General features: G+C 41.6%; 1 protein-coding gene across 2 annotated transcripts; it reads right to left on the bottom strand.

The window, feature by feature from the left end:
- Positions 1-2,415: 2,415 nt before the first annotated feature.
- Positions 2,416-27,229, bottom strand: LOC102429710 (cytochrome P450 4V2-like). 2 transcript variants are annotated; one of them, XM_006092653.3, is made up of 11 exons: positions 27,016-27,229; positions 19,890-20,002; positions 18,411-18,496; positions 17,463-17,653; positions 17,016-17,085; positions 15,208-15,334; positions 11,357-11,542; positions 8,801-8,903; positions 4,481-4,615; positions 4,212-4,391; positions 2,416-2,834 (listed from the first exon to the last, which is right to left on the bottom strand). In XM_006092653.3, exons 1-11 carry the CDS (start codon positions 27,227-27,229, stop codon positions 2,662-2,664), a joined length of 1,578 nt encoding a protein of 525 aa, XP_006092715.1. In that variant the 3' UTR covers positions 2,416-2,661. The 2 variants fall into 2 exon arrangements, with proteins under 2 accessions (XP_006092715.1, XP_023612941.1); XM_023757173.1 differs by lacking the exons at positions 2,416-2,834; positions 4,212-4,391; positions 4,481-4,615 and adding an exon at positions 6,992-7,028.

Below are 27,229 nucleotides of genomic sequence, written 5' to 3'. Positions count from 1 at the left end.
TTAAGCAAAATATGTTGGTCTTTCCAATTCTCTAGTTTATTTTTCAGAGTCAGGAAATCTCAAGATCAGTCTATGATAACTGCACAGGGATCATTTTGTTAGGAAGTCTGACTCAAAGGTGCCATTTCTTTTATTACTTACTAGAGGCTCGGTGCATGAAATTCCTGCATGTGCATCCCTCAGCCCACCTGCACCCTCTCACAATCTGGGACCTTTTGGGGGATGTCCAACTGTCAGTTTAGGCCTGGTCCCGCTGTGGATCAGGCCTAAACTGGCAGTTGGACATCCCTCTGCCAATCCGGGACTGCTGGCTCCAAACTGCTTACCTGCCTGCCTGATCACCCCTAACTGTCTCTGCCTGCCTGTGTAATCACCCCTAACCACTCTCCTGCCTGCCTGATCACCCCTAACCACATCTGCCTGCCTGCCTGATCACCCTTAACCACTCTACCTGCCTGCCTGATGCCCCTAACTGCTCCCATGCCTGCCTTGTTGCCCCTAACCACATCTGCCTTGGCCCCTGCCACTGGGGCTTTGTCGTTTGGCTGTCTGGTCTAATTAGCATATTACACTTTTATTAGTATAGATTATGAAGCAGTCACCCACTATCTTTTAAAGTTATCTATGTTTCAAACTGACATCAATTCTTAGCATAAAATGTAGCACCCATGTCTAAAATGTAGTTTATTATTCTTAGGACACCTCATTCAAGCAGGAGCATGATAGGTAATAGGGACACAAACAGATATTTGATCATCTTCTTATTTTAAAAAAAGTCAGCATCTTCATGTTGCTACTGCAGACCATGACATACTTTCTCCATTCCAACTCAGTTTAACTGACACAGTTTAAGAGAGTTTCCAATTAAAATATGAAAAATAAATTTTTCTGGGGGCAAATGGAGATTTTAAGCCAAAATATAACACAAAGCAATGCTTTGCTTTAAATTTAATTTCAAGTCTAGTGTAGGGTCACTAAATTTTTTTTAAGGCAAGGTTTAAATGTAAGTGCAGGAAATTGACAAGTAATACCAATTTCCAAGAATAAAACTTCAATTATCCCAAATCACCTGGGGTGATTTCTATATATATCTACTTTCCAGATAACAAAGTTTACCATATCTTGGAAATCATTTTCAACTGCATCATATACTTTCTTGACTTTATCAGCAATATGTGGACCAACTTGTCTGCACTGAGGGTCTTTGGGATGATAAAGTGCGTAGAGATGTTGACCCTGTCCTGAATGCCCCAGTCCATAATGCTTGCCCGATGGCTTTGGTTGGGTCACCTCTTCCTTTGATAACCATTAAAGAATATATATTCCATTGTCTTAGTTTGTTGCTTCTACCTGCTATTGCCTTGAGAAAACTAAAGAAACAATCTCTGTCCCATGCACTAGAAGGTCACAAGTTTGATTCCCAGTCAGGGCACATACCTAGGTGTGAGTTCAATTCCCAGTTGGGAGGTGAACGGGAAGCAATGGATCAAGGTAGCTCTCTCACATCACATCAATGTTTTTCTCTCTCTCCCCATTCCTCCCACTCTAAAATCACTTTAGAAACAGAAACAATCTCCTTAAAATTATTTATTAAAAGACGTTTTTAAAAGTCACTGAATGAGGAAGTAGAAATATTATCAATGGAATTAAAATTCAGGGAATTTGTGTCAGTTATCAGCTTGACAGGTATGTTCTGGAGGATTGAATTTCCCAGTAGTGTAACCCTAAACTAAGTGCTGGATTACTATACATGTGCAGCTTCTCTTCTCATTAATGATAGGAGAATTCTAGAAGATCTGTGTTCTAATGATACACCCAGTTATAGACCCGAGTTTCATAAAGCAATAGCATATTGTAGTAGAGATTTAGAGTTTAGACCCCTATCTACTTCCAGCTCTGTCACCCCATAGTGGTATGACTTTGGATAGAAACTTACCCCTGATTGATCTTATCCTTTTCAAATGAAAAGGAGTATAACCTGATAAGGTCTAAGGTGCTTCCAGCTCCAAAAGCCATTATGAGGGATTGGAGATCACCAAGAGGAATCTCTCCTGATAATATATGATATGTAAAGGTAATTGTGATGTTATGTAGCATGAAATGAAGTGAAGGCCATAAGTACACAGTTAAAAGGGAAACAGGAACAGAACCTATGAGTCAACTTATAAATGATCTGCTCTCCTTGGTACAATCTGGAAAGTATCATCATCATAATTATTCTAATAACTGATGCCACTGATATAATTTTTAAAACCTAAGCTCAAGCCTAAGTATTTAATTAACCTTTTCAAATTAAATGTATATGTGTATATGTATATTTGTGTTCAACAAGAATACCTTAAAAATTCTGGAACTTCAATTAACTTATATCCTTTGGGTCTCTCAATTGAAATTGAATTGGACTATGGACCCCTCTGTTGAGAAATGTATATGTTTATTTGGTTAACTCACCTTTTGGGATCAAGAGCAAGGGTAAGATAATGGTGGTGATGAAAATATAAAAACTCTCTCTTTGGTAGACTTGACCCCAAGGTAAGTGGGGATAACAAAAAATTAGGTGTAGATATTAAGACTATTAAATTCATGATCTACACATTGTAAATGCAAAGATTCTCTTAAAGAAAGACTTTATTCCTACTAAGGCACAGTCCAATAATGGAGTTAGGATGCATCTGTGTTTCTCCTCTTCAACTTGATCCAGATGCCATTAGTAGGACGAAGAATCAGCTCTCCTGCCAGACCAAGTTCTTCTCTTTTCTGGTTGGATTCTACCCAAAAATGCCTCAGGATGCATGAAAGAACGACCTTTTCTTCCATCATGGCAAACCTTTGACCTTCAAATTAATGTAAACAGCATAACTTTAATTACAGATATATCTCAAATGGGAGAAAGAACAGGTTCTATTAGAGGGAGCAAGTGATGTTAGATTTTCACAGTAGGCCCTGCGGGAAGCAGTATCACTCATGGTGCTTCCTAATAATAAAGATTCTTGAGTGCCCTTCCCTGCTCCCACCCAGTGTATCTGAATAGCTGTATGGACAAAGAATCCAGGCCATGCAGCACCCAGGTGAATCCTGGGCTCATTGAAGCATGAGAACCACTACTCTAGAATGCTCTCCTCTGGGCCTTTAATGCAGTTTACTATAGAGTTACCAGGCCTCATTGCACCAATGCCTGCATTTACATAAATAAAATGCCAGAGATACTAAGCCAAAGTGTTTATAATGCATGGCGGTGTGCAATCATTTTGTTTAAGTACTTCCACTGGTCCTATGGTGAGCATTCTCAGTTTTGGTTTTGAAAAAAGCAATTCTTAAAAGCAATAAAAACAGGTTAAATAAACTAACTGTTATGAATAAGCTTTCTACCATATAAAGTATATTCTACTTCAATCTAAAGATCTACATTTTAAAACTCTACCATGAAACTGGTTATGCTTTATGTTATGGGCTGAATGGTATTCCCCCTAAATTCATCTGCTGAATTCTTAGCCCTCAGTAGCTCACAATGTGACTGCATTTGGGGATAGGGCCCCTAAAGAGGTGAGTTAAAGAAAATGAGGTCCTATGGATGGGCCCTAATCCCTTCTGACTGGTGTCTTTATAAAAAGAAGAGATCAAGCCCTGGCTGGGTGGCTGAGTTGGTTGGTATGTCATCCCATTCACCATAAGGTTGTGAGTTCAGTTCCATCAGGGCATATACCTAGGTTGTGGGTTAGATTCCTGGTTGGGGCACGTATGGGAGGCAACCACTCAATGTTTCTCTCACATCAATGATTTCCTCTCTCTCTAAAAATCAATAAAAATGTATCCTTGAGTGGGGATTAATTAAAAACACACCCACACCCCCACACAGACAGAGGAATAAACTCTTTCTGTGAAGACAGAGGGAGAAGACATCTATCTATAAGCCAAGGACAGATGCCTCAGAAGAAACAAGCCCTGCAGACACCTTGATCTTGGACTTCTGGCCTCCAGAATTGTGAGAAAATAAAATTCTGTCATTTAAGCCACCCAGTCTGTGGTGCTTTGTTACAACAGCCCTAGAAAACTGATATACTTTATGACAGTCATAGCAAAGTGGGGGAAAAATAAAACAACTAGTTTTTTCACAGACTTGTATCTGAGACACTATATCTCAAAGACATTATTGTGAGAAACCCCCTGCCATGTGCATCTGAAAGGTTAATCCGATTCTGATGGATACAAACCTATACAGTTTCTGGGTCCAGCAGAGAAGGGCACATATGCGTATGGATGGCGTCCCATTGAATTCTCGGGAAAGAACCGCTCTGGCTTGAACTCCTCAGGGTCAGGGAAGTACTTCGGGTCTCTATGCAGTGCGTAGGGAATGATGAGTATTTGAGAGCCTTTCACAACCTTGTATCCCCCTGTCAGGCAGTCAAAATATCATGAGAACAGAGCAAGACAGACACAGAAAAGTCCACTCTCCCCACTACTCTCATGAAAGAATTCTCACCAACATCACAATCTTCATTAAGTTCACGGGCAATTATAGGCACAGAAGGAAATATACGAAGGGTCTCCTTAATAACACACTCCAGATATTTAAGTTTCTTCAGGTCTTCTAAGGTAACAGGGCGATCAGAATTCCCTGATCAAAGTAAATACATGAAATAAAATAAATGAAAGAAGTATTTGGGCTTGGCGGATAAGACATCAAAAAAGAATATATTATAACATCAATACACTGAATGTTAAATACCAACAGCTAAAGTAAAATTCTTCATAGTATAGATAATCAAAATAAAATGAGACAATAATGCTAAGTAAAAAAAAAAAAAAAGATACCAAAGGTCACATGTTGTATCATTAAATTTGGAGGAAGTACTCAAAGAAGATAAATCCATAGAAACAGAGTGTAAATGAGGTGCTGCCAGGGGCTGGGGGAAGAGAAAATGGGGAGTGGCTGATTAATGGTGCAGGGTTTCCTTTTGGCTGCTGAAATGGGTTGGAATTAGACAGGGGTGACAGTTACATAACATTGTGAATGCATGAAACTATAAGTTTAAAACATTTAATTTTGAATTCTCAGAGTCTCTTCAGAAGTGAATCTTCTCCAGGGTCAGCTTCTTGGACTCTCCGCATAGCCTGGCCCCCGAAAGCCCTCCATTCCCACCTCAAAAAGAAATCCAAATGGCTTCTTGGATGTGCCAACAGGAGAAAAAACACAGCACGAAGCAACCGAACATACTGAGAAAGCAAAAAATGAGACAGACCAACTCAATGAACAAGCCAGTGAGAAGATTCTGAAGGCGGACATATAGCAAATCCTGCCAACCACTGTTTCTCAGAAGAGGTAGGAATTGATGGCCTAAAACCCAAATTTTCAACCAACAACATTTGCAACCATCTCTATGCCTGCACTGCTTGGGGAGACACATGGAAAGGCACTGTGTTATTTAACCAGAGTTGAAGTGACAGAATTGAGAAGTAATAAATCAGGTCACAGAACAGATTTTCATTGCGATGAAAACCTTTCCTTGGAAAATAATTGCACCCAAAGAATTTCATCTGAGTGCAAGCTGTGATGCATTTTCAAAGTCCACGAAATATCTGGCAAGGATTTGATGAAATGTTCACATCCAATGCAGGATAAAGCCAGCAGAAAGAGGCCGAGAAACAAAAATCTGGTTTATGGCCATTCTGATGCAGGTGCAGATAAGGTGGGAGAGATCATCGAAGGTGGTATTTGCCAAAATCCAATTCATTACTACTTGCTTCCTGATATGGAAGATGAAGACAGGGATGGAGAAGAGAAGAAGATGATGATGGAGGGGGAGAGGGAGAGGATTGAAAGCTACCAATGAACAAGCTGATGAGGATGAAGGAGAAGATGACTAAGGAACACTGATGGATTCCAACCTTCTTTTTAAAAGTTTCCTCCAGTCACTGGGAGCAAGTTACAGTCTGGTTTTTTGTTTGTTTGTTTTGCTTTACTCTTAGGCTCATTCATTCTGCTCTTGAAGTCTTTTCTCTCCCTTACATCCTGGTTCTCAACTTATTTGGGGGGAAATACCTTGGGCAGAATACAGTGGGAAAAGAATCTCTAACGCTTTCTGTTCCAAATTCACTTTTTTTTTTACTTTTAAAAGTATTTTTATTTTTTCCCCTTGATTTTTACTTTTTTTTTCTTTATTGATTAGGGTATTACATTTGTGTCCTTATCCCCCCATTACCCCCCTAATCCCCCACTCATGCCCTCAACCCCCTGGTGTCTGCATCCATGGGTTAGGCTTATATGCATGCATACAAGTCCAAATTCACTTTTATCCCTTCCTAATAAACTATATGGAATCAATGCCCCTGTGCTCCATGGGAAAGAAAAACCTTCTGCTTAAATTGCTCCGCTAGAGGTTGGAGGCTCAGCCTGCGCAGTAGTACACAGAATTCTAGCTTGTTTCCTACTTTCTTTGTACATTGAGCACACAGATTACACTGTGTTTCTGTCAATGTGGACAGTTAGCATTTACCATCATATACCTGTCTACTTTCTCTTGAATGGAACATTTTTTAAACTAAAAAAAAAAATGGGTTTATAGAAGGACAAAGGGTTTATAGAATGACATGTTTGGGTTAGTTAAGTCGGCATTTAAACAACAAGGCTTCCCCTTTGGTGTGTTTAATTGTGATGTTTAATGGACTTCCTTGCAGTTTAAGATGATACTTTTAAAATAAAATTCTCTCCTAATAATGGCCTGGGCCCTGCCACTCAATGGGAGAGTAGCGGTCCTACAGAATCTTATTTGGAATCGTCATTCTCTATTGTAATCTTGTTCCTGTTTATTTAATTTTTTTTGTTTCACTGGAAAGAAAAGATATTGATCAATTTTAAACATTAAAAGTGTACCAGTTGCTTTCTTATAATGAATCTAAATGTGAAGTTTACCTCAGTAAAAAAAAAAAAAAAAAAAAAAAAGAAAGAAAGAAAGAAAAGAAAAAGAGGAATGAATACTTACATTTCAATTTCCAAAGATCAGTTGCTCAAAAAATTTTTAGAACTAATACTGGGGATAGAAGAGAAGTGAGGCACAATTAGCAAAAAGCATGAGAAGCAGCAGAATAAAAATTCTAGCAAAAATGGCGTCAATTATGTGAGAACCAAAAGTACTTATGACACCTACATTGCGCTAGAAATTGTAAAAAACACAAACATGGGAACACATTACAAAAGACCCTGGGTTTCTAGAACACCCAATTTACCCAACAGAGGCAATCTGAGAGAAATACAAAGTGATATGGGAAAAATGAAATGACAGAAACAGAGCCCAGAAGTTTAGATCATCTCCATTCTATAAAAAAAAAGTCTTCGCTCTTGATATGAAAATTCAGTCCTCACACCATCTGGACATGAAATTACTTTTCCAACTTTACCTCTCAGTGGGTTCTAACAAATGTTCTGAATTCCACCTGTTCTTTAATGCTTACTGTTATCTTCCACCTTCTCCACTTTGCCATTGTTCAACTAGAGCCTCTCTTTCCAGAATGTCTTCCACCTCCTTCTCTTTTCCTTTATTATTCCTTCCCCACTTTGCACTAGGAAAATACATCAGATACCACTTTGTTGGTTGGCCAAGTCAACCTTTACCTTTTTTTTCCCAGCCATGGGAAGCCATATGACATCTGATTAAACAAAGAATTAAGTTGATGGCACAATGCACAGTTCCTTTGTGGTAGGCTGATCGTGACCCACAAATAAATCATGTCCTAATCCCTAGAACCTTTAAATATTACCCGTTTTTGGGAAGAATAATATTTCCAATAAAATCTTTTGAAGATTTTATTAAGGATCTTAAAATGGAGAGATGATTGTGAATTATCCAGTTGGGCCATGAATGCCATCACAAATGTTATGATAAGAGAGAGGGAGATTTGACACACACCCACAGAAGAGAAAGTGATGTGAAGATGGAAACAGAGATGTGAATGATGTGGCCATAAGCCAAGGTATGTTGGCAGTCACCAGAAGGAATGGATTCTCCCCTCAGGCTTCCAAAAAGTGCACCCCGGCCAACACATTGATTTAACTCAGAGATACTCATCTGGGCCTTCTGGTGTCCAGAACTATAAGAGAATTAATTTCTATTGTGCTAAGCCACCCAGTTTTCAGAATTGGTGACAGCAGTCATAGGAGACTAATATTATCCTTCATCCCTTTCTCCCCTTTCTTCTTGCCTTAGAGATAAACATGAGACCCAGAACAACAATCAAGAAAACAAAATCCACGATGATGAAAATGACAGAGAGAGAAAAGAGTAAGCCCGGGATTCTCACAACATCCCTACAGGCATCAGCCTAGGACCCCTTACCTACAGGTTACTGGTGTACAAAAGAAATGTATGTCCCATCAGCTTAACCCACGGAAATCCTATATGGAACAGCTCTCCTTGACCCCGCTAACCAGCTTCACCTCTCCTCTCTGCTCTCTGCTAGCCCCTTCTTCCTCATATCGCCCAAGCACAGCCATGACTTGATACTTTATACACAGTGTCTGCTTCACCTATGAAGCGTGAGTTCCTTGAGGACAGTGACATTTATCTGTGTAGCCCCCGCATCTAGCCTGGTGCAGTCACAGGCCAAGCAATCAGCCAGCGCCCATAAACAAATGGATGAGGTCTTGCAAAGGACATTAGGCCTGGAAGGGGTCCCATATGGCAGCCTTCCTGCTTATTACAGTGTCTTTAGAACAGGCCCAACTGCACATTCTTTATGAGCAAGAATGCCATTTGCTTCAGTGACTTGGGACCTTCAATGTAAGTAGTGAAGAGGCCATACATACCAAACACTTCGTCCAGTTCATTGTCTAATTTTTTCTGGACTTCTGGATAGCAACCCAATAGGTACAAGATCCAGTTCATTCCAGCTGCAGTTGTGTCATGGCCCTACAAATGTAAGAGAAAAAAACAACAGCTTAGAAAGCAGAGTTCTATTGAGAAGGTTAGGGATGCTAACTCTATTTTGAATTGTCTCTGGATTTGACAGCTGAGACACGACCCCAGACAGAACAAGTTAATTTTATACAGTATGTTACCTCGGTGGGGAACAAACCAATGAAACAATCCCTTCAAAGGGGATGCCTCTGGGTACAGGGACATTCAATACGACAGATCACATACTTGGTGAGAGTGGCTGGGCTGGGCTAACAGGAGGCATTCCGAGGGAACTCCGTGCGCTGGACTGTTTTTGAGGGAATAAAAGTGTGACTTTCCTGAGCCAAGTGGCCAGATCTTCACCCATTTGTACAGTAGGGCGGACACCAGGCAGCACATGGGTGGTTCTGAACAACAGTCTCCACATCAAGAAGTTGATAAATACCCCATTTAAACCTTGCTGAGTTTGAGGCAAAATACCATCATTTTATGGAAAGGAACTCAATTATTCTTCACAAAAAAACCATGGGAGCCTGGCTGGCGTGGCTCAGTGCTTGAGCATCGACCTATGAACCAGGAGCTCATGGTTCGAGTCCTGGTCAGGACACATGCTTGGGTTGTGGGCTCAGTCCCCAGCAGGGGGCATGCAGGAGGCAGCCATTCAGTGATTCTCTCTTATCAATGATGTTGCTGTCTCTCCCTCTCCCTTCAACAAAAATATATTACTCTGAAATCAATAAAAATATATATATATTTTAATCTCCGTGGGATACATAATACTGTTATTCACATTTTAGAGATGACAAACTGAGCCCCCAAAAGATGCTACATGACTTTCCCAGGTCCCGACAGCTTCATAGGAGGTGGAGGCAAAAGTAGGACCCTCAGAGTTTCTGATGACAAAGCAGAGTCCACACTCTTCACCTCGGGGAGCGTGGAGGATCCGGGGTGAGGAGACTCCTGCTCCAATACTGATGGTGACACCCTGGGCGACCTTCTTCTCTGTCTGTTCTTTGTCTTTAGGCATCAGCCCCTTATTTCCTGTCCTCATCTCACCAGGACACTCCACATGCAAAATGGTAAGTTCTTCAGAAAAAAAATGTATTTGAAAAATAAAAAATAATATTATAACTCTTACTGGTTCATTTACCCTATGCAACAAAAGTGACCATTGTAATATTTCATCTCCTGGAAGAAGTCTCTGAAGCACTTGTTTTAGCTCCTAATTTGAATTGTGGAGGACTTTTCTGCAATTTTAAAAAATAAGTTTATAAGTCTCTGATGTTGGCATGATTGTATTTTCTCACACTTGCAATTTCTTTAAAGAAATGACCCTGAAGTCCAGACAAAAGCTGGCCCATGTCACTCAGTTGTTTAGCAAAGTCATAGAGGACATGCTTTTGCTAAACAATTTTAATAGCTTCTCTTGAATTTGAAAATGAACTTCCTGTTTTATTTTTGTCTGCGACCCAAAAGCAGCAAACACAAAGCACAGAGCAGTCTCTTCCGCACATCCTCTCTCCCCTGGCACTAAGCAGCCGGTACACAGGCAAAATCCGAGGCTGCCTTTTTGTACCCAGTCCAGCTATGGGCTTATTTTTAGCATTCCCTTCTGGCGGCAGCCCTGTGAGACCCCATCCGCACTCCCGGATCACTCTGGCCCCAATGGCAGCGGACCTCGTGGGGCACAGACTATGCCTGGGCGGGCGCGTTCCTCTCTCCAACCTGAATTGCAAACCGCACCCTTATCAAGGCGAAATATGACCTTTCCGTGAGGAGGAGCAGGGCTCCTCTGAGTCCACGTATTCGCGCTGCTTTAGATCCAGTGTTTCTGGGTCAGTAGCCGATTCCTGGATGCCGTGGTTGCAGGGTCTCTAGATCTATAGCTTCCGAAAACAGCCACTCAAGATGGCACGGACTCCGCCGCTGAGCCAGCTGGGAGAGTTTTCAGCCGAAGTCTCCAACAGTCCCCTTTCTCCGGGAGTCCTCTGCCTTTCCCGGCTGCAAACTGTCTCCCAGCTGAATTTCCTCTGCCTATTCGGGCTAGATGTTACTCGGTTCAGCTGCTCACCCTATCTGCTCCGGGACAAGGCACGGGACACTTCCGTCTATACCGCCACCATTTTCTCCCCTCCCCATGCTAAAAACTTTTTTAAAGAATTCCTATAAATTGATTTTTTTAAGTTAAAAATAAATTGAGAACAGATCATCCCTTAAACCAAGGATCCCAACATATTTTAAAAGTAGGCTACAAATAATCCTACTATTTCATGTTATTTCTAATTTTACTATTAAATGCTTAAACATGTCTAAATATTAGTGCTGGCTATTTCTTCATCCTTAGCAGTTTTAACTCCCAAGATAAAAAAAAACAACAACAACCAAAAAACATTATCTTGTTATGTAACAGGAACTGTAATTTGTTAAATGATGATACCTGAGACTAACATGACAACGCAAAATACCTCAAACATAAAAGTGTCCACTTCTTCTCGAATAGCCTCCAGGCTTAGCTTGTTCCCTTCATCATCCATCACATTTAAAAGCAGGTCGAGAAAAGCCTTGCGTTTTCTGTTGGAGAGGGTTGTGCCCTTGTCATCACTTTTACCTTCTTCATCTCTCTTTATTTCATTGGCCCGTTCATTGATGACCTGTATGATTTAAATGATCACAGGCTTTTGTGTGGAATTTGATATGGCCTAATAATCCATTTTCCTGTGAAAATATACTAGCTTCTTTAACAGATTTTTTTCCCAAGCCTTTCCTGTTCTGTCTCACTCAACAGGAACTTAGGGTTTTGCGTAAATTTGGTAAAGCTTTCTATGAACATTTTTAAGGCGTTATTTGATAAGATTTTTAAAAACAAATTTAATGAAAGGCAAATACATCATTTCCAAGGACTATTTTTGCAGCCTTTCCAACATGGGAATAGAGTAGTAGTCTCCTGAATAGGGCCCAGCGAGTTGAAAGAGCTCATGAGAAAAAATTGGGGTGGTGGAAAGAACACAATCCTATCTAATAAAAGAGAAACATGCAAATTGACCATAACCCCGACACCCTTCCCATTGGCTAATCAGCAGGATATGCAAATTAACACTTGGAGTGCGGGTGAATTTCCCGCCAAAATATAAGATGGCTCTGTCTTTTGGTTTTGTTCCATCCACCAAAAGGGTGGATTACAAACAAATATTTGGTAATACGCAGTTACAATCGGCCCGAGTTTGCACGTTTCCCGCACTCCACCGCAAATCTATATGAACCGAGTTAAAGACGGCTCCCGCGGAGTACGCGCAATTCACGCGAGCCGACTTAACTCGTTTCCCGCACTCCAAGTGTTAACTGCCAACCAAGATGGCCGCTGGCAGCCTGGCAGCTGAAGCGAACAGGAGGCTTGCTTGCTCCAGTGAAGGAGGAAGCCAACATTCCCGGCCTGCCGGCCTGCTCTAAGCTACACTCTAAGAAACAATGTTTCAATTATAGAAGTTAAACAAGCTCCAGAGACCTGCTTTCAGCCAGCTTCAGCCTCAGAGCTTAGAGCTGCAGTGATGGCAACAGAGTTTCAATTATAGAAGCCAAACAGACCCAGAAACCTGCTTTCAGCCCTCAGAGCTGGAGCCGGCTCTCAGCTCCAGTGACAGCTATAGAAGGTAAATAAATCCCAGAATAAAAAAAAAAAGAAAAAAAGGAGAGGCTGGGAGCTTCAGTTGCCCTCCAGCCTGAAAACGGCTCTCAGGCCCTCACCCAGACTGGCCAGGCACCCCAGTGGGGACCCCCACCCCGAAGGGGGTGTGACCAGCTGCAAACAGCCATCAGCCCGTCATCCAGGCTGGCCAGGCACCCAAGCGGGACCCCCACCCTGATCCGGGACACCCTTCAGGGCAAACCAGCCGGCCCCCACCCGTGCACTAGGCCTCTATTCTATACTACAGGCAGGGCGGGACAGCGCGAGCTGCCATCCGGGCCCCATGTGCAGCCCTGGGCAGCGGGGCATAAGCCCCGCCCCCAGCCGGGACCCCTGTGTGCCACCTGAGCCCCCAGCTGGGACCCCCGAGCCGCCTAAGCCCCGCACTGCTAAGCCCCGCCCCCAGCCGGGACCCTATGACTATTGGAGAGCAGGAAAGTGCCGCTGGGCCCTGGGTTGCTGTGGTGATCCGGCCATCGGTAAGTAGAAAAGTGGGGCCTGCAGGCAGCCCCCAGCTGCACCTGATCCAGGAGCAGGAAAGCCCGGCCTGCGGGCAGCCCCAAACTTTGCCTGCTCCCCAGTTGCCATGGTGATCCGGGAGCAGGAAAACAAGCCTGGCCTGCGGGCAGCCCCAAACTTTCCCTGCTCCCCGGTCACCATGGTGACCCGGGAGCAGGAAAGCAAGCCTGGCCTGTGGGCAGCTCCAAGCTGGGCCTGCTCCCCTGTTGCCATGGAGACCTGGGAGCGGGAAAGCCCGGCCTGTGGGCAGCCCCCAGCTGGGCCTGCTCCCCGGTCACCATGGCGATCTGGGAGCAGGAAAGCCCGGCTTGCAAGCAGCACCCCCATCCTGGCCATAGCTCAAGGGAGAGTACAACATGCAGTGAAGGCCAGGAGCCTGAGAGATCAACACAGAGGGGCTCCTGCTCCAAGCCTCCATGGTGTGGCTGGGGGCAGGCCCCCAGCAGACACACACACACACACACACACACACACACACACACACACACACTGCCTGCTCTGAGCCTCCAATGTGGCTGGGGGCAGACCCCCCAGTGGGGACACACACACACACACACACACACACACGGGACGCCTGCTCCGAGCCTCTGCTGCCAGACTGTGGACATCAGTAGGACATCCACTGAGGGCTCCCGGACTGCGAGAGGGGCAGGCTGGGCTGAGGGAACCCCACTCCCCAGTGCACGAATTTGGTGCACCGGGCCACTAGTCATTATATAATAGACTAATTATAGGTAATTCTAATTACGTGTTGTATTGGAGAAAAGATTCACCCTGTATGCTTGTCACTCCTTCTGCGTAGAATGCTATTGCCTCAGAAGCCAGCATGATTAGCTTCCACCCTAGTTTTAGATCTCAGTTGCACAATGTCACACTGTCAGGGTCACTGCTACCCTAGTCCCTAGCACTCACTCTCTTCCTAAGCCTACTTTACATTTTTTTCTATTTCACTTACCACCTGGCATTGTATTTGTTGTTTAGTGACTTTCTCCAACTTCAATGTAGCAGCAAATTTGTCTTTATTCATTGATGTATTTCTAACCTTAGAACACTGCTTGGCATTTTAAAAATGTTCATCAGGTATGTGTTGAATGAATAAAAGAATGAAAGGCCATGAGCTTAATTTGGCTATACATTTCAACTTTCTCCTCCTTGTCCAAACCTGCTTCCGCTTTGCATGAACAGATTCCAAGTTCCGTAAAGACAAGCACCATGTCCTCTCTTTGATTCTTGGTGGAACCCCTAGTGCCTGGCACTCAGCATGCAATTTTTGATATTATCCATCCAATTTGGAATTCATTCATTATTGATACTGATATTAATGCATGAAATTTGAAGACAAGTATAATTATACAAATAAAATATAAACTGTTCACCGTTCACCTTTGGCCAGGCAATTATGCTATACTCCACTGAGGGCAGCTCACTCCAACATCTCATTCATCTAACTTCTAGGGACCCTAACCACTTGATCTGCAGGCAGTATCTCATGGTCAGGAAGCAATGCCATCATATTTTAAACTAAAATTTACATCAAATGATAAATATAATTACATTTTTCTCTGTACATTTAAATTATAATGCATGTTTTCAATTGAAGTTTGCCTTTTCATAAACATACTTTTAACACAAAGATAGACTATATCCAGAAACTTGCTGTTTACTTGTCATTAAAAATTAAATAGTAATATCTAGTTAATTTTTATCTTTTTGAGTTTAAGATACTGCTATAAATGCCCTTTGTCTTTGAAAACCATTGCCTAATCCAAACATTTTTCAGAAGATTCTTATAACAAAGATCCCTGTGTCTTTATTCTCTGAGCATAGCACCCCGTTTGTTAATAAACTATCATAGCTCATATCACATTTTGTAATTATTGATTTATAGACAACCTCCCTAGTAGACTAACCTCCCCAGTAGGGAACATTAATGACTGGGCATGTTAACAAACATAGGAGTCATGCACTTATAAAAGTTCTAGAAAGTGATAGTGGTAGAGGTTGCACAACATTGTTAATGCCCCTAATGCCACTGAATGGCACACTTAAAATGGCTATTATGATAAATTTTATGTTATGTTTGATTGTCCACGATTAAAAAAAATGAGGACTTACATTGGTGGTAAAATTATGTAAGATCTTTAGATTCCTTTTGTGGTCCCTTCCATCTTTAAACAAAAGGTACAAAACGTCATGCCAGAGCCAAAACGTCCTCATTCTTCGATGTAGCAAATCACTCATACTATAAACAGGATGCAAATGTATCAGCTGATATATCAAAAACGTGCATTGCTTGAGTACGTATTTGGTGCCTGGTATCAATGAGGGTAATATGTGGCAACGATGATAATTCGTCTCAGCGGCTACTAAGAGCTCTATGCTTAATGCTCAACAATGAAGGCATGGTTTATTACACATCCAAGGAAGCTTAAAAATTAAATGGGTCCTATAGAGGAATGAAGAATACATTCCAAAGCACCTTACTAGATGGCCATCTGATCTCTCCTTCTATTTCTCCAGGAAGAGTTCCAGACCTCCCCGAACTGCCTGTAGCTCTTATACCACAGGGTGGGATGAAATCTGTCTGTTTAATGTCCACACATTTGCTTGATCACTCCTCTGGCTGTCCTCTTCTCCAGGAAAGTGTCCCTCTGTCACATCCCTGCCCCGAGGCCATCCCGCAACATTTCCAGTGATGGAGCAGAAAAACCTAGACATGATCTTCTCTTTAAGAGCAGCTTACAGGCCAATTATGCAGAGTGGCTTTTCCTGGTCACTCAATCTGTGGGCCCTATTGCTGTTTTCTTCTTAAATATCAACTTTACTTATTTCTTTCTAGAGGTCCAGTGCATGAAAATCATGCATGGGGGGGTGGCTCCCTCAGCCTGGCCTGCACCCTCTCTAATCTGGGAACCCTCGGGAGACCCTTCAGGGGACATCCCTCTCGAAATCCAGGATCGCTGGCTCCTAACCGCTTGTCTGCCTACCGGCTTGATCGCCACCTAATCGCTCCCCTGTCGGCCTGATGGCCCCCAACTGCCCTCCCCTGCCAGCCTCATGGCCCCTAATGCCCTTCCCTGATGGACTCATGGCCCCCAACTGCCCTCCACTGCTGGCCTGATCACCCTTAACCACGTCTGCTTCGTACCTACCACCGTGGCTTTGTCTGGAAGGAAGTCAGATAGTTGGGAGATGTCCGGTCTCCCGGTCTAATTAGCATATTACCCTTTTATTAGTGTAGATACTTATTTGTTTCAATTCTCGTCTCCCTGTTATTCTGTTCTGTGGACCACTATAAAACTAGTCAGTATCTTGTGTGATGAATGGCAGATTTTATATGCTAATATGTGTTAAACTGAATTGGGCAGTGGACTTAAACACAGAATTCCTCAAATCAAATCCTGGCCCTGCCTTGTAATAGTTGAATAATCTCAAGCAGTTTTTCAAAGTAAATATGTCTACTTCAATTAAAAAATAATACATACTCAGTGCAGAAAATATGGGAAGAGAGAATTAATAACAATGCAAACAAGAAAGAGAAGCAGATAACACAAAACAATATTATAGCTAACATTCTGGAATGATATCTATAAGTTTTTTAATGAATAATTTTTTATACCTAGTGGTTATCATGCTAAAAATATTGTTTTTATCTTTATTTTATCACTAAGCATCATAATGTAATTTCTCAATATATCATAAAATAATCATTTAAAATTATACCATAGCCTGGGTGTTTAATAACTCATGCAATAAATCCTCTACTGTTAAAATACATGCATAAATGATTAGGTTGATTTTTAGTTCAATATTTCATTGCGAAACAATGAAAAAGATATAACACAGACAAAAAATTATTAGCGATATTTTTTAAAGCTTGAATCAATAACAATTTTAAAAATAATTAGAAGGGCTCCATTTACCTATAAACTGCACGAACATACTCAGAATCATCATTAGTCTGAGCATCAATATTCTTGCCCATAGCCGTTTCTGCAAAATATGGATGAGAAGCAACCAATCAATTCATACACATGCCTTGTGTTTATTTTCCAGTGGCAAACACTTCAAAAAAGACATAAATTCTTATATATTTTAGAATTGTTCCTTTCCCCTTTCACTCTTGCACCTTTAGTTTCTCCTACTCCCTGTTCATGCTCCTTCCCTCTGACCTTCCTGGCAGGTTGGCTCTGCTCCAAGCCCAAGCAGTGGGTACTGCTTCTCAGGAGCCTAATTTAGCAGAAGGACCACCCCAAAGAAGCCAATATCCTTTCTAACCCCTTCATTTGCCTTCCCAGTGAAATGATATTTTCTATTTGGGCCATTGTATGTTTACACCATAGCTCTAGAAACAAATCAATGAGACTTACCACAGATTATATCTAAGGCACAAAGAGTGATGTAAAAAAAGCAGTTAAACTTTTCTCCATCAACATGTTTTTCAAGCTTATTAACCAGTATGTTGGCTTGTTCATTCATGACATCTAAGAAGTCTTCCAGAATGGTAAAATGGAAAGTGGGTGTTAACATTTTTCTCCTGGAGCGCCATTTGTTTCCAGTACTAGAAATACAAGACATGGTTACAAAGAAGAGAAAAGCAACATCCAAAGCAAATAAAGCTTAGTCAAGACAACAAATTCTTCTTAATCTACAGATTCCCAAATGCTGTGGTCAAAATGTCAAGGGGAGATTCATATACAGTTACAGGATGGGCATATTTTAGATATCCTTCTATATTACTAATATTTAAAAGAGCACTCAACAAAATTGAAAATTTTAAGAATTTCACTAAATTTCTAAGTTCTGAGTTTCCAAAAATGAGAAATTTCCCCTCTTTACCCAACCTTAACCCTCTGCATATCAAGGAGCTCCATGAGTCTACTTTGATCTCTAACATCTTCAAAGTCTACAAAGTCCCCACCGAAGTCCTGCTTTCTCTTTCTCAGTTGATGGGGTCCTGTTGCTGGATGACAGCTCAAGGACTGAGGTTACTGTGCTCAGCTTACTTCTCTGAGGATGACTGCCTTTTTCATTGAATTTTCAAGATTTCCCTGCTCAAAACTCCCCTGTGCCATACTCCATTTCTACATTGGGACTTTCTAACTCTCCTTGGAATACTGGTGATCATCATTATTGAATACCATGGCTGGAGATTACTCTACACCCTGGGTTCCTGTCTCTCAGAGGCCCATTATCACCCAACCTTTCAGCTTCTCCCTACTACCCGACTGCACATTCTTGCTACAGGAAAACTACCCCGTGTCAATGCCTGACATAAGTTACGCACAAGACAGCTTTACCAATTTACACTGACTTACCTTGTAAGAAGTCCTAGGCCAAGCCATGGTTGTAGGAATGTGTACAGATAAGACTTGTCAATTTGCTTTGAGCTAGTTAAAATTACCTTAGAAAGAGAAAAAAGAAAAATGAGAGATAGAGATATGAAAGCAACCTTAATTATTAGAATACTGGGCTAGAACACAACTACTTTCCAAAGTAACATTTCATAACAATTACTTCTTGGTGGTTCATTTTCATTACTATGACTCAAAGAAATTCAATTAGAGTTTGGAGCATAAAACTGTCACTCACTCTTGGAGACTAGCTGGAGTTGACAGATAGGAAAATGTCCAAGATAATTCCCTAACTCCTGCCATGAATTAGGAGCCAAGTGCAGTTGTTTATTGAGGGTAGGAGTGAGGGAAGGGAAGGTGGGTGAAGCAAAGTATGACCAGCTTTAGGGAGAAGGAAATCACAAGTTCATGATCAGGTATGTTGATTTGGAGGCATTCATGTTGACATAGTCTGAAAGCAGGTATGAATTTCAGGATTAAGGTTTATACTAGGTACACATTTGAATGTCTCCAGGATATAAGTAGCATTGGGAACCATGGGTATAATTAGGTTGCCTGGAGCCAAAGTAAAGCAGAAGGGATGAGCATATGCACAAAATGCTTCTCAGGATCTTGCTGCAGTTCCCTACTTTGGACAGATCTCTATCCACATGTTCTAAGCCCACTTAACTAGGCCATCAATGGCTGACATCCCACATGTGGCCCTCTCGCTATCCCTCTGGACCAGTAGATTCAGCAGTGTGGTACCAGAGACACTCTAAGAGTTTTACCACAATGACTAAGAAAGATGTATCCAAGCCCAACAACCCTAGGAAATACTGCTGTTAATTTTGCTTCATGAGGAGGTTTGCTTATCCCATTTTTACTTCCTGACCCAAATCCTTTGTCATCAAACCAAAATATAATACCCCCAATGTCATGATAATAAGTAAAAGAAAGGTAAACAATTTTGAGGAGTAATTTCAAAAGAGTGAATTAACAATATCTTCCCCATCAATATCAGATTAGTGTTCCCTTTTAAAAAATTAACTTAAAATAATAAAAGTAGAATGGATACTCTGAGCATCTTAAGGGAAACACTTATATTTTATTAGTCTTATATTTGTGTAATCTTAAAACAGTGCCTTGGCAGATGATATGAGCTCACCTTGTAGAATAATTTATTTATGGTTCTGTTCAACTGAAGATTTCCCAAAAAAGGAGGACAAATATATTACTTGGTACCGAGTGTGTATAGACATGTAGAAGCTGCTACTCTTCCCAGAACTCAGACTATATTTGGAAAGCATTAAATGGAACCTTCACAGCCTTAGATTTTTAATGTAATCCTCATTGTATTGAATTCAATTAAATATAAGGACATATATTTGCTGTTTATTCTGATGAGATTCTCACATCATCATATATACAGTGGAACATTGATCATAGTCACCATAGACTCACCTCTATAGTTTCGGCTTTATACATGGCTATTGCTGGTACTGTGCCAAACCAGAGTTTTAGCATTGGTACATGTCTGTTTTCTTCAGTGAAATAAATCAGGTGCTGGAAAAACTCTAGAAGAAAATATTGAATTTTAAATAAGTTACTTACTGTGTCATTTTTGGGTTTTTACTCTTTTTACTTTGGGCAACTCACTCAATACCTCCCAGATCTTTCACATCTTGAAGCTAAACCACACATTTGTCCTTACTAAATTATTAATGAATGAATTATGAGGCTAATTTAATTATGAATGATATATATGCAACAACCTGATTAACTGAGAAATGCCAAGCACTGTGGATGTTTGTGGTGACCTTATCACATGCCTTCCCCAAGAACAGTGAGGTTGTTCAGTTTCTCCTGACCTGCTTCAGGCTACTCTTCTATAGAAAGGGATACCTGTCCCAACTCTCCAGCCCTGGTAGATAGATGCTTCCCTTTCTCCCTCTCTAAAACAGTATTGCAGTTCCTCAGCAAATTGAGATTAGAGCTAAGATATGATCCAGCAATTCCTCTCCTGGGTATTTATCTGAAGAACGTGAAAACACTAATTCAAAAAGATATATGCACCGCAATGTTAATTGCAGCATTACTTACAATAGCCAGGATATGGAAGCAACCTTAGGTGTCCATCAATGGATGAATGGATAAAGAAGATGTGATAATATTAGCAGAGCTGGCATGGCTCTGTGGTTGAGTATTGACCCGGTCAGGCCATATGCCTGGGTTGAAGGCTTGACCCCCCAGTGTGGGGCATGCAGAAGGCAGCCAATCAATGATTCTCTCTCATCACAGATGTTTCTCTCTCTCTCCCCCTCTCTTCCACTCTGAAATCAACAAAGAATATATATATTTTTAAAAGATAAAATATTTTCATTTGTGATAACATGAGTGGATCTTAAGGGTATTATGCTAAGTGAAATAAGTCAGACAGACAAGGACAAAAACAGTATGATTTAACTCATATGTAAAATATAAAACAAAAAGTAACAAATGAACAAATATAACAAAATAAAAACAAATTCAAGGATACAGAGAACAGAATAGTGGTTACAGAGGAGAAGGAAAGTAGAGAGAGGGCAAAGTAGGTAGATGGGGTTAAACAAATGGAAATAGATGGAAACTAGACTTTTGGTTGTGAGCACCCAAAAGAGTATACAGACATCAAATTATACTATTGTACACCTGAAATTTAGATAATGTTATTAACCAATGTTACCTCAAGAAAAAAAATAATTTTACAAAAACTCTTCTCTTTTACTAATCTTTCAACTTCTCAAATGTCTCAGGGCCTCTACAGAACCTCTTCTCTTTGTAGAAAACTCTTATTCCTACTGCTTTTTGTCTAATAACACTTACTTATTCTTCAAGTGTCATCTTAAATGTGATTTTGCTGCAAAGTCTTCTCTGATATTCTTAACAGGATTTCTGATAATATAACTTCCCAGGTTGGCTTCCATTTCTAGTACGGGCACCAGATCTCAGTATTTCTAAAGACTGTCCTACAATGGAATAAACCAATTCTCCTTGGAGAAGTCATTGATTTTAGGTCCAGCTTTCAGAGAAAAGACTTGGCAATGGTTAGAGCCCAAGTCAAACAACATGAGGTCATGGGAGGACTGGCTTTCTAATTAGGTTAGGAAATGAGGCACTCTCCTGAGATTGCTGGCAAAATCCAGGGAGGGAGGGATAAGGAGAGCTGACTAGCTGGGAGGCATGTGGTACCCAGGCTTCTTCTAGGCAAAGGGAATGCCCCTTGACAGCAGCAGGACTAATGCCCACAGCACTGTGAGGCTACTAATAGAGATGACACCTGAGATTTTTTTTCTCTTTTTTTCTTTTTTTTTTAAAAATAAATCTTTATTGTTCAGATTATTACAGATGATCCTCTTTCCCCCCCACCCCCCGAGCTCCCCTCCACCTGGTTCCCATCCCATGCCCTTACCCCCCACCACTGTCCTCATCCATAGGTGTAAGATTTTTGTCCAGTCTCTTCCTGCACCCTTCACACCCCCTTCCTTCTGAGAATTGTCAGTCCACTACCTTTCTATGCCCTTGCTTCTATTATATTCACCAGTTTATTCTGCTCATCAGATTTTTTTATTGACTTAATTTTTAGATTCGCTTGCTGATAGATATGTATTTGTTGTCCCTTTGTTGTTCATAATTTTTATCTTTACCTTTTTCTTCTTTCTCTTCTTAAAGAATACCCTTCAGCATTTCATATAATCCTGGTTTGGTGTTGATGAACTCCTTTAGCTTTTTCTTGTCTGTGAAGCTCTTTATCTGACCTTCAATTCTACATGATAGCTTTGCTGGGTAGAGTAATCTTGGTTGTAGGTTCTTGCTATTCATCACTTTGAATATTTCTTGACACTCCCTTCTGGCCTGCATAGTTTCTGTTGAGAAATCAGCTGACAATTGTATGGGTATTCCCTTGTAGGTAACTGATTGTCTTTCTCTTGCTGCTTTTAAGATTCTCTCTTTCTCTTTTGTTCTTGGCATTTTAATTATGAAGTGTCTTGGTGTGGTCCTCTTTGGATTCCTCTTATTTGGGGTTCTCTTCACTTCCTGGACTTGTAAGACTATTACTTTCATCAGCTAGGGGAAGTTTTCTATCATTATTTCTTCTAATAGGCTTTCAATATCTTGCTCTCTCTCTTCTTCTGGCACCCCCATAATTCGGATATTGGTACGTTTGAAGTTGTCCCAGAGGCTCCTTACACTATCTTCATATTTTTGGATTCTTTTTTTTTTTGCTTTTCCGGATGGGTGTTTTTTGCTTCCTTGTATTTCAAATCTTTGACTTGATTCTTGGGATCCTCTAGTCTTCTGTTGGATCTCTGTATATTATTCTTTATTTCAGTCAGTGTATGCTTAATTTCTGACTGGTCCTTTTCCATTTTTTTCATATTCTCATTAGGATCCTTGAAGGTCTCAATAAGTTCCTCGGAGGTTTGTAGAAGATTCTTGAGTAACCTTATAACTGTGGTTTTGAACTCTAAATCCAGTAATTTGCTTTCCTCCATTTCTTTCATTTGTGACATGTTTCTTTGTCTCTGCATTTTGGCTGCTTCCCTGTATTGATAGAGTGGCTTTGTGTGGTAGGTGTCCTATTGAGCCCAGTGGCTCAGCCTCCCCAATCACATGAAGTGGACACTCTTGGTGCACCCCTTTGTGGGCTGGGTGCACAGTCTTGTTGTAGTTAAGCATTGATTGCTGTGGGTATCTCTGGGAGGAAATGACCTCCAGGCCAATTGACTGCAAGACCCACTGTGTCTATAGTGGAAGGACTGCTGCACTGGAGACACCCTTATGGGGCAGGACTTGCTTCAGTGGGGCTTTGGGGCTCACTGAGTCTGCCTCTTGAGTGTGTCACTATGGATGTGAGGAGTTGAAATCTGGTATGTGACCACTGGGTACACTGGCTCCTGGATCTCCAAGGAGGTGCAAATTCAACCACTGTGTGAGTCCACCCAGCAGGAGCTACTGCGAGATCTGCAGACTTCTCCTCTTTGTTTGGGGTTTGGAATTTTGGAGCTCTCTGACCCAGCTTCAGTTTGTTAGGTTAGACTCTGCTCTTGGCGCCTCCGCACCTCCTACCCAGCCTCAATGCGCTTTTCTGTTTCCTTCTAGTTTAGAACTTCCACTCAGCCAGCTTTCCCATTGTTCTGGATGATAGCTGTTTTGTCTTTTAGTTGTAGTTTTAATGTGGTTGTGGGGGGCAGCAGGTACAGGTGCATACCTTATGCCGCCACCATGGTTCTCCACACCTGAGGTTTTGATGGGGTTTTTTCATATGGGAATTTGGACCCCAAGGACAGATTGACATAGAATAAAAAAAAAAAACAACTATTAAACTTTCCAGCTCTTTCTCGTGCCAATAAATGTTCACATGCTCAACTACTCCTTCTCCCATCCTTCAGCTTCCCCCACCCCTGGGCTTCAGGGAAAGCTGCTCTAAGTGCAGCGGGAGAGACACTAAAGCTCAGGGATGTCCATTGTATGTGATACTGAATAAACAGTAATAATTATTTATAGTGTTTGCACATTTGGGCACCTCAAAACCTAATAATGAATCTTCTAAAATGGCTAACATTCATTCTGTCATGTTTATTTGCTGTGGAGGGTAATTAAACATCAGACCAGAGCTAAGGGTTATCCATGCCTTATGTCTTTTATGCCTCACCACAGTCAGATGAGAAGCACTATTACAGAAGTTAGTGAACAACTGAGGAAGTTGTGCACAGCTAAGTAGTTGCACGATATCACTGCGCTGGTAAATATAGGCCTGGCTTTGTACCCGAGGCACCCAGACACACAATGTGCCATCTTCACCATTACATCACACCGATTCAAATTGCCTTCCAGTCAAACCATTGCCTAAATAATTGTGAAAATAGCTAGGTCAGATCAACAGTGTCAAAATATATGTTGCATGGCCATAAACACTGACTTGGTCTGGTCTGACAGAGGAGACAGGGAAATTACAATCCGTGGTTTGAAGGCCTCAGGTGGGCCCAATAGCAGGGAGCAGCTGGGGAAGGCAGGTGTAGACAAAAAGGATTGAAAAAGCAAAAGATAGAGTTCAACAGCCTAGTTGGAAGTCAGTTGCAATTCTCCAGGTGAGACTTCTGTGGCCAGAATGTGAATAGTAGCCACACAATGAAAGGCACAGCCTCTTGTACAAGACACAAGGGTATTGAGGGTGGGGAATATACCTTTAAATGTTGTCCTATGCCTTCTTTTGGTGAGTCCAATGCTGGACACAAAGGAGGGCCTCAAATAAGTGCATGATTGACAATGAAAAAATGGACTCAAACCAAGTTCTGGACAATGGTCTAGAAAATGCAGGCATTCAATGTAATCCTCAAAGTAACTGTAATATAGTGACTTTTACAAGTAAAGGGTAACACACTCTAACTTAAAGAGTTTTAAACAACTTGTCAAATTCAAACTGCCAGAGGCTAATACCAACAGTAGTTAGCGTATTAATGCAAAAAGAGACCTTGGAAGGCCAATAGACTTTGGTATTCAACAGGACTGAAAATCAGCATGATACTGCCCTGCTGTTTGCTCAATGGCTCAAGGCAATTATCTAACCTGATAATCCTTATACTGTTTACCAAACTTTACCTTTTCCTGTCTGTATGCATTTCTAAAGGGAAAATGTGTATTCAAGTGAATAAAAAGCAAACGGGACCCAGAAGTCCCTGTGCCTCTCCAAGAGAGAGGTCGCCATCTGGCCCCCATGCCTTCTAAATTCATATTTCTTATATAGTATTTTTATTTGTGCGTTGGCCCCTCCTTCAGATCCTGAACTTCTCCACAAAGGTTGCGGCATCAAACAATTTTGTTACAAGCAGAAAGGGAGCAAAGGTTGGTCTCATGCCCAGATCCAGTAGTTGTTGATGCATAAAGAAGTCCCCTTGAGAAAGATAATGTGTTATCATTCTCTTCTCTCTGGAAGTAACTATAAGGAGGATTACTTTAAAGAATCCAGTAACTCAGTTTGTTTTGAAATGGATCTTATTCACTAGAGATTTCAATTCTTAGGAAAATTCCCCCAAAAGACTATAATGAGATTTCTTAAGTAGATCATTTCCTGTTGGGGGGAGGGGTCTATATTTCTACACCATTATTTTTTAATATTATAAAGCCTTTGGGTAGAAGGGAAGATTAGCTCTGCCTTTAGTGTTTGCCATGATGATGTTTACAAATGTAGTTTTCATATTTCAAATTCTGCTGCATCACTTGCAACATTAGTCGCATTGATGTCTGGTTGGTTAAAAGTTTACTGGGATTTCTTCTGCCAGAAACATTTTCTGTATTTTGGTAACACTCTCCCATGAGGCCTCATGTCTTCCTGTGAAGTTGAAATGACAGGATTATTTTTATTTGGAGAAAGGAAAGTGGAAAAGAAATAACCCTTTAAGCTTTGGAATTGATGTTCAGTCTATAAAACGTCTTCAATTAAGCTGAGGGGTGATTGGATTCTAGTTCTGGGCTCATTTTAAAATATGTCATTTGGGGCAAATCTTTTCAGTTCTGGGTATCTCAACTTATACCGCCACTAAGATGAAATGCTAAGATCTAACTCACCCTCCCTCATGGGGGGATGCAAACATCAGGGGCTTTTAGGAGCTTTCTAACTTAAAGTGACCCCTCTACCCCTATCATAACATAACATAAAGCTGTCTCTTCAAAAGATGATTTCAATAAAAAAAAATTCACTCTTTAACAAATAAGATTTCTGAAACTTGCTGTATGACTCTTGGGGCAGGCCTTGGTGAATAACATCCTAATTCATGTTGTTATGTAACCTCCTTAGAAGGGCCAAGGAGGAATGAAACTTGTGGTCAAGTCTTGTGATTTCTGCAGGGAGTGGCTCTGGTCTCAAGTGCATTTCTTGTCCCTTATTTTGGAGAGAGAGAGGAGAGAGGAGAGGAGAGGAGAGGAGAGTAGAGGAGAGGAGAGGAGAGGAGAGGAGAGAGAGAGAAAGAGAGAGAGAGCATAAGTTATAAGTTGTGCCTGCCTTTAGAACTTTAACACTAAAGACAGAAGAAAAACAGGCGGTGTTTGTTGTTGTGTGTTTTTTTATTAAATATATTTTTATTGATTTCAGAGAGGAAGGGAGAGGGAGAGATGGAGACATCAGTGATGAGAGAGAATCATTAATCAGCTGCCTCCTGCACTCACCCCACTGGGGATGGAGCCCGTAACCCAGGCATCTGCCCTTGAAGGGAATCAAACCAGTGACTCTTCAGTCAACAGTCAAAAGCTCTATCCACTGAGCCAAGCCAGCTAGAGATACAGGCGGTGTTTTCAGATAGCAGCAGCCAGCAGTTGGGAAAATGAGAAGAGAAAAGCCAGAAGGACGGCAGTTTAGAAACACTGCACTTATGTGTAATGAAAACTGGAGAGAACTGGGAACCCATTATCCAGGGGGTGATAGAGTCGCCCTTCACCCAGCAGCCTGCAGCTCCAGTCCTGGTGCTCCAGGCGGGGAAGCGGGCGGTTCCCTGCAAGGGGCCCAACAGCCCGTGGCGGGGATGCGGCCGGGCCCGGGCGCACAGTCCCTTACCTTTCCCTCCTCGCTCCAGGATCAGCAAGTGTCCCAGGAAGGGGTAGGCGCCAGAAATGCTGGGGATGGGCCTCATTTGCAGCCAGTTATGCGCGTAGCTCGCCATCATCTGCAGGAAGCTCAGGATGAGGGTGGCGCCCGCCAGGGAGACGGCGCTGAGCGCGCCCCAGAGTAGCAGCTTCTGCCCGACGTGCACCAGCCAGACGGCCACCAT

This window comes from Myotis lucifugus, unplaced genomic scaffold (assembly GCF_000147115.1).
Source record: "Myotis lucifugus unplaced genomic scaffold, Myoluc2.0 scaffold_102, whole genome shotgun sequence".
Lineage (NCBI taxonomy): Eukaryota > Metazoa > Chordata > Mammalia > Chiroptera > Vespertilionidae > Myotis > Myotis lucifugus.
Note: the sequence above shows the minus strand (reverse complement) of the source record. Positions and strands in the feature narration are given on the sequence as shown.